A 7500-nucleotide genomic window follows, 5' to 3' on the forward strand; every position below is an offset into this window, starting at 1 on the left:
TCATCGCCGCCACCCATTTACCACAAACATCTGGGCGTGCCAAAGGAAACCTGGCAAAATGAGAAATAAATCTAAATATACTTTGATCACTTTGATCATATCAGGACTTGTTCCTTCTGTAGGATAAATGTAGTCATCATCAAAAGGGACATTTATCAGTTCCTAGTCTGAATATCAATAAACCATTTTGGTGATTCAACAAGAAAGCTTTATGTCAAAGTTGTTGGGTGTACATGTACCATGTACCTTTCCTAACTGCAGGTTTCGCTTGAAAGTGGTATGCCACTGTCAGACTGTCACAACAGTAAAGTCCCCTGATGCATAGTTCCCATAAATGTATTTTTATTTCTGTTTTTATAGACAATGTTCTAAACATTCAACATAGCATCGTAAATAAAGGATTGTATGATGTTACGTTTCTCTCGTATTAAATGGATGTTAGCCTAGCAACTGTACCTGACTAATCAAACAAAAGATTTAGAGCCAACTAAATGAATAATACTTGTTTTATTTTTTGCCATGTGTAATGGTAGAATGCTTGTTTATTATCCACCATAAATACTTAGAATGCTGCTATCATTGTGGCATGAGCCGTTTTCTACCGGCATATCGATAGATGGGGTATTTTCTCACTATGATCTTCCGGTATAGATCGTGTGCATGTGACGTCCCGCTTACGTCCCAACCCGGAATTCAGCCATGTTGGTTGGAATACACAACCAAGATGGCGGCCGTTCACGTGTGAGTTGCTGCAAACGCTTTGTAATTTTCTTTGTATTTAAACGTCTAAGATTGAAAGAAAATGCCAACCTTGTGCGCAGTGTATAATTGTGGTAATAACTCTACTCGTGACCCAGAGAAACGGTTCTTTAAATTTCCTACAATCATCACAAACAACGATCCACAAAAGAGGGATGAATTACTGTCTACCGAACGCCGTAAACTGTGGGTTAGCAACATAACTCGTAAGGATTTAACAGAAGAAAAAGCACAATTCACCCGTGTGTGTGGCGTCCACTTTATATCTGGTAAGAGCTCATGCTAAAGCTATGTTTACGTTTACGTTAAACATTTGTGCTTATGATATACCCGAACACTGTAAGACCTTATTTCTCGTCACTAGGAGAAGCGGCAAAGCTTTATGACGTAACCTTTCCGCTTTTCTCACTCACAAACCACGGCTTGAGCGGTGTATCTCGAGCTCTTTGACAGTGATTTACACGGGCATGGACGAGCACCCTGTCATCTTTCACTGGTTTGGTAAGAAGACTACCAACCCAGCCAGAAACAAAGAAATTATAAGCATCTAAGCTCTTATATATCTTCATTTGTGCGTTGGTTGCCCACGACGTTTGTAGCACAAGGTAGTTCACAATATCCGGATATTCAATCGGCGGTAATGAATCTAAATCCTCAATATAATCAGACGGCTTTAGCGTGTACGGGTCAAGGCTGCAAATTTGGACTTTTTCTCTGAATCTTGCCTTTGCAGAGGACTCCAGAGAGTCAGAATACTTCGAAGAAGTCGGAGTTGTTGTTGTTCGCTTTAGACGCCATTGTTGATTTGTTTTCCAACCAACATGGCGTCGCACGCATACGTCACACAGTTTTGTCACGTGTTTGCACACTACCTATAAGAAAAAACCCAGAGCCACTGGATCTGTGGTGGTAATCCACTGTTCAAAACATTGTATACCACAATTATAACAACAAGTACTCATTCTAAGAATGGTGAATAATATATAATAATGTCAATGGTATGCCTGGTTAATGTTCTGCAACGTTTATATAATGTTTGAATACGTTTTTTTAGTTAGTTGGCTCTAAAAGTATCTTATCAAGTAGCCAGACTGGCTATGGTGTTAGAGAAACATAAATTATAAAATCCTTTATTTACGGCGCGATGTTGTGCATCTTTCTCAATAAAGTCAGAAAACATATTAAATAATGAGAACTACGCATCAGGGGACGTTACTGGTGTGACAGTCTGACAGTGGCATACCACTTTCAAGCGACACCCGCAGTTAGGAAACAGTATATGCCGGTGGAACCATGCAGCATACCACTCCAGGGATCGGCATATTCATCTGAACCATAGTGGAAAACCATCAGCCACTTTTCGATCTCGGCGTTGGTGGGCAAACTTGATAAAAGACTTTCAATTTATCAGAGCAAAATGGTGCTTGGGGAAATGTCTGTGACCCGATTTTACCAGTAAAATGTACCGACACAAAGAATGTCTTAGGTCAAATTCTACCACCCAAGTATTGTTAAAGACGAGTAATTAAGCTTTAATAAGAAATATTAGTAAACGCAGGCTGGTGAACTATCTCTTGGTACTCCTCACCAGTACAACACATTGCTTATCTATCATGTCTGGACAGCTAACACTAAGTAGCTCACACACATCGTTTGAATAAACTTACTTGTGGAACGAAATGTCTTTGTCTTTATGGTAGCGGTTCTTACAGCCGTACGCTGAGCACGTCTGAACCATAGCTGCTGCCCGGACAAAACTCACCGAGGCCCGGACTGATACTCCACGAAGGTCCGGTCGTGCACCTCCTCACCCTCCACACAGGCTTCACTGCCACCAACAATCATGGCGGCTGAGACGGAGACACGTGAAGTGTTCTCTGATCTGATTGGCAGAAGTCGCTTCCTATACCTTCCCGTAATATCTCACAATGTCCACCAGAGGGAGACATAAATTAATTATCTCACTGTTCATACATTCAAAGGCTGCTTTGATTCATTATTTTAATCGCTATTTAATTTGATTAGTTTGAAATATTGATACTCAACTTGGTCATTACAGGATTCATGTTTTTGACTGAAAACTGAAAATACATATATTGAGAAATTATTTCAGAAACGTATTGTATCTAGGACCAACGAGAAGCTGTAATTGAATGGATTTTATACAAAAACAACATTGCAATATGACCCCATGGATACTAATTATTTTCCATAAGGCCTAAATGCAAAGAAACCCTATATAAAATATATCCTTCCAATAATATGTCACTCTGATTAAATTAGATATAATATTAAATGTAATGCATGATGTTATGCATGATGTTATTTGAACAATTATATTTTTGGTATTTATTTTTAAGACCAAAAAGAAGACTCGTCTGGAAAATATGTTTTCATTTTTTTCTTAAAAAAGAAAAACAATCATAAGACTTTTTTTGTTTAGATGATAGTTTAAGATTCAATTTAAATAATTTCAAATAATCCTTGTTAGTATATACAGTATTTTTTGTGCGTTTTCTAGATATAAATGGTACTACAGACAACTGTCTACATGATATGGACCTTTGTTTTTACAGAGCCTACAGTATGAAGGCTCTGTCAAAGCATCATGGGAGAGGTGTTCAGATGGTACTGGCCTAAAGCTTCAGCACTCCTTCAGTTTTCACATATAAAAATAAATGAGTAATATTTTACAGCTAGGGTAGACTGAATCATAGTAAATGTTGTTATATACCACAAAAGTTAAGATGTGATGATTTCCAACACAAAATTGGTTTGTCAAATCAAATCAAATCAAATTTATTTGTATAGCCCAATATCACAAATTATACATTTGTCTCAGTGTGCTTTACAGACTGTACAGGTTACGACATCCTCTGTCCTTAGACCCTCGCATCGCAGAAGGAAAGACTTCCTAAAAGAAACCCCAAAATTAAAGGGGAAAAAATGGAAGAAACCTCAGGGAGAGCAACTGAGGAGGGATCCCTCTCCCAGGACAGACAGACGTGCAATAGATGTCGTGTGTACAGGATAAACAACAAAGAAAAAAAAAAACGTTATTAATAATAGAGGTGTTTTCAGCAGGACAAGTTGGTCTGAGTAACTTTAAACAGCAACAAAAGACCATGACAAATACAACACGTGTGCGGTTTGTATCACTATTCTATATAATATACTGAGTCCAGTAGTTAAAGGCCACAAGGCTCTTAAACCATGTGTAGATTCACGTTGAACAGATGCATAAAAACATTCTTTACAGCTCAGTTGCTCACCAGCTAGCAGTTTATTTGCGGCTGTCAAAACTCAGAAATCTGCAAAACAGGCTGAGTTTATGATCCAATCTATATGACTGCAGATTATAGAAAAAGGAAGGAAGTGAAGAAAGAGGGAAGGCAACAAGGAATGAAGGGAATATTTAAAATGAGTACATTTCTGACTATGAACTTTATTTGTCCAATTTATACATTAGCACATGAATGCAGCAATGTAACAGATTTTAAATAAATAAATAAATAGAAAAGTACAAAAGAAGTTTTTAGGAGGGCCGCCCAAATTAATTCTATATACAGGAAACACTGTAGTTCTTCTTCTGTTAGCATTAAGATGAATTAAATGCCCTCAGCAAGTGCAAAAAGCAAACTACAATCCATTTTCTGCATTCAGGAGAAATGTCCAGAATCTCTGATGACGTCTACAAAAAATAACCTTTTGTTTATTTTAGTCTGAATCTTATTTTGATAGTTATGTCCATCGTTCTGGTAAGCTGTAATAACGTTTTAATGAAAAATATTGAATTATGTGAATAAAGGTTTTGGGATCTGTGGGGTTGATTAGAAATACCTCTGAACGCTTAGATTATCTTTCAGCTATTTTTATGTCTTTTCTTTGCATTAAACACACCATCTTTGGTATTCAGAGCTGTCAGTCAACCTCATAGTCTGACCGGGTCATGACCAGTCTGTGAACAACAGACCATAACCATTCACAGCATCAACATGGAAGGAATCAAAGGTCATCGACATTCACATCCAACGCCTTCTTTGAATAATGACCAAACTAGTGTGTTGTGTAAGCTTCCCTTCTCTGGTCTGTACTGCACATTGGTCAACGTGGGTTGTTTTATAATGTGCTCGACTTTACTTCTATAACGGAGAAGTCAAGTCTAAAACAACTGAACCAGCTCAATCAATTCAAGAGTGTGACAAGCAGCTGAAAACTCTGGATAAAACCGGTGAATTGTCTTTACTATATGCTGTTCCAAAAGCACTGTCGAGGTTTATCAAAGCTCAAGTCAAACAAACACTCTGGGCGTTTTCAGAAAGTTTGGGAATTAACCTAGGACTGCAACAAAGTATTATTCCCATTATCAATTCCTCTGTAAACTATTCTTTCAAATAATTGTTTTTGCTCTTCAAATATTTTCTTTTGTCCAACCAATTGTCCAAAACCCAAACATATTCAGTTTACAATAATATAAAACAGAGAAAAGCAGAAGATTTTTCCACTGGGGAAGCTGCAATCTGAGCTATTCAAATGTCCTTATAACTCACGGAAAAGATGGACAAAACAGCCATAAAATACAGACATTTTTGCAAACACTGCCTTCCAACTGTAAAAAAAAAAGTAAAAGGCTACTGTACAATAAAATGTACAGTGTTTAATTTTGTGTCTGAAATTATTCAGTCTAAATCATCTGCTATAGGCAAGGCGGTTCAGTGGATTCATCACAAATTATATATTTTTTTAAAGTCTGCATTGCAGGAACAGAATGCGAATTAATCTCGTTTTAACAACAACAAAAAAAGAAGAAGAATATGAGAACTGTCTGCTGGGTATATTGAATGTCTCTGAAGACTGCAGTACCCAGAAGCCTCAGCAGCCATTCTCCATCCACACCTGTGAAATCAGAATCATATTCAGATCGCTTGTCACTGCAGTCAAGAACTAAACAAGAGCTTGAAGCCTTCTGATTAGATGTTTCTGATAGCAATGCTCTCTTTGACTTAAATAAAATAAAAGGAACATTTCTTCAGCCCAGTGTCCTCAGCATGTGTACTGAGCTGCGGTACCTTCCTCCAGCAGTAACACAAGATGCGCTAAATGTAAAGCCTCTGTGGAGGAATGTCTTCTCAAATCAGCCCTGACATCAAAAAGTGGATGATGGCATCTGCCATCCTGAGGGGTATGCCACTGATGATTATTGGTATGCTGCTGCTGATCTATTGGCATATGCATGTTATAAACAGTATGTCATTCGTTTGAGCGTGAAAGTTAATTATTGTCTTTGGGAGAAGTAGTGTGACAAAACCATTTGTCAATTTGTTGTTGTTCTCGTGGTTTTGAAAACTGTGGTAGAAAGTTCACATTATCAGCAGCCTTACATTATACCTGCCGGTGTTTAGTCACACCTGTCAATGGAACATGGGTGTCTGTTAATCTGGCATCAACATCTGGCTTTGGGATATAAAAAGAAAACTGACATGACATACGTCAGTAGATGAGCAATAATATAATTATCATATGATACTGAAGCAGGAGTGACATATTCATGAGCCACTTTTCTCAGCTTCTTCCTTCACAAAATACATTTCATAACAGGCCCATTAGGCTGTCCAAATCATCTGCACATCTATTTTGTTACATGTTGCCAATGTCTGTTTCTATAGCAACAAAATATGACAGTGAAAACATGTAACTCCAGTACTTGGTGTTTTTGTTTTCCACTTTAAATGATGCAGGAGAAAGAAAAACTGTACAAACTAACAGTAATGAGTCATTTTCAGATGGTTTAGTTCTTAACATTCAAACCCCTTCTCTGTTCTCTATCATGTAGTGGATCTACTTCTTCCCCTTGTCTTCCTCTTCCTCTTCTTCCTCTTCCTCTTCTTCTTCTTCTTCTTCCGTGTCATTTTCCTCCTCTCTGCCTCCTTCATCACCTGCTGCAGCCTGTTTATTGTTGCCATTTTCTCTTCCACCTCCATCACCACCAGCCTCATCCTCCCCTTCTTTGAACTCTTCCTCATCGCCTGCACCCTGAAAATACAAACACATTTCAGAACACATTTTATCTAACCCTCCAACACTTCCAAAATACCCTCATTGATTAAGCTTAAACTGAAAGTTGAGGTGGTTAGAAAAAACTTTCAGAAAGTTCCTTTCAGATTTAAAATAGTAATATGTCGTTTAAACTTTGCTTCTGCATATTTTACCTTAACAAGTTTTATTTAAGTCTGAAATTAAGGCACTGTGAGTGATGAGAGTCCAAAGGTGTAGCCTACCTGCTTTAGGCGGCTCCTCCTCCGACTCGGGACCCGGGCCTTCATCCTCCGTGACAGTGCCAGCAGCTTGTTGTGTCTCTGTCTCCTCTTCGCCTTCTCCTCCTCCTCTCTCTGCTTCTCCTCCGCATGGTCCGAGTCCGACTCGTCCTGCCGCTGCAGCCTAGTCCGCTTCTTAGGCGGCACCATTCTCTTCGGTTGGCTCCTGTCACACTCCTCATCATTAGTTGTGTCCTCCTCCCCGGGACTGGAGGACGAGGAGCTGTTGTCGTCTCCCAGGAACGAGCGCTTTCTGCGGGTCACGGAGCGGCTGTCATCGCTTGAAGTCGCCCCGGAATCGCTCCGGCCACGGTCTTCCTGCTCGCTGTCTTCCTCCGGGGAGCTCTGGAAGTCGGATTGGGATCCGGAGGAGGAAGAGGAGAAGGAGCCTTCGTCAGTGTCGTCCAGGACCGAAGCGGGCAGGCCG

At 39.3% G+C, this 7500-nt stretch overlaps 2 protein-coding genes across 3 annotated transcripts in view; both read right to left on the bottom strand.

Annotated features, from left to right (window-relative positions):
- The window catches only part of thap1 (THAP domain containing, apoptosis associated protein 1), a 4723-nt gene extending 2113 nt beyond the window's left edge, over window positions 1-2610 (bottom strand). Inside the window, exons 1-2 of the mRNA XM_029444676.1 lie at window positions 2427-2610; window positions 1-50 (exon numbers count right to left, since the gene is read on the bottom strand). The exon at window positions 1-50 is cut by the window's left edge and continues 143 nt beyond it. Coding sequence (XP_029300536.1) covers window positions 1-50; window positions 2427-2497 — 121 coding nt within the window. The 5' untranslated portion in view covers window positions 2498-2610. The remainder of the gene's footprint in view (window positions 51-2426) is intronic.
- A 1574-nt stretch (window positions 2611-4184) lies between these two features.
- LOC115017127 (cilia- and flagella-associated protein 251-like) overlaps window positions 4185-7500 on the bottom strand; it is a 4465-nt gene continuing 1149 nt past the window's right edge. For both annotated transcript variants that reach the window (XM_029445362.1, XM_029445361.1), the window contains 2 exons: window positions 7038-7500; window positions 4185-6792 (listed from right to left, as the gene is read on the bottom strand). The exon at window positions 7038-7500 is cut by the window's right edge. In XM_029445362.1, coding sequence (XP_029301222.1) covers window positions 6598-6792; window positions 7038-7500 — 658 coding nt within the window. In that variant the 3' untranslated portion in view covers window positions 4185-6597. The remainder of the gene's footprint in view (window positions 6793-7037) is intronic.

Source organism: Cottoperca gobio, chromosome 12 (genome assembly GCF_900634415.1).
Source record: "Cottoperca gobio chromosome 12, fCotGob3.1, whole genome shotgun sequence".
Taxonomy (NCBI): domain Eukaryota; kingdom Metazoa; phylum Chordata; class Actinopteri; order Perciformes; family Bovichtidae; genus Cottoperca; species Cottoperca gobio.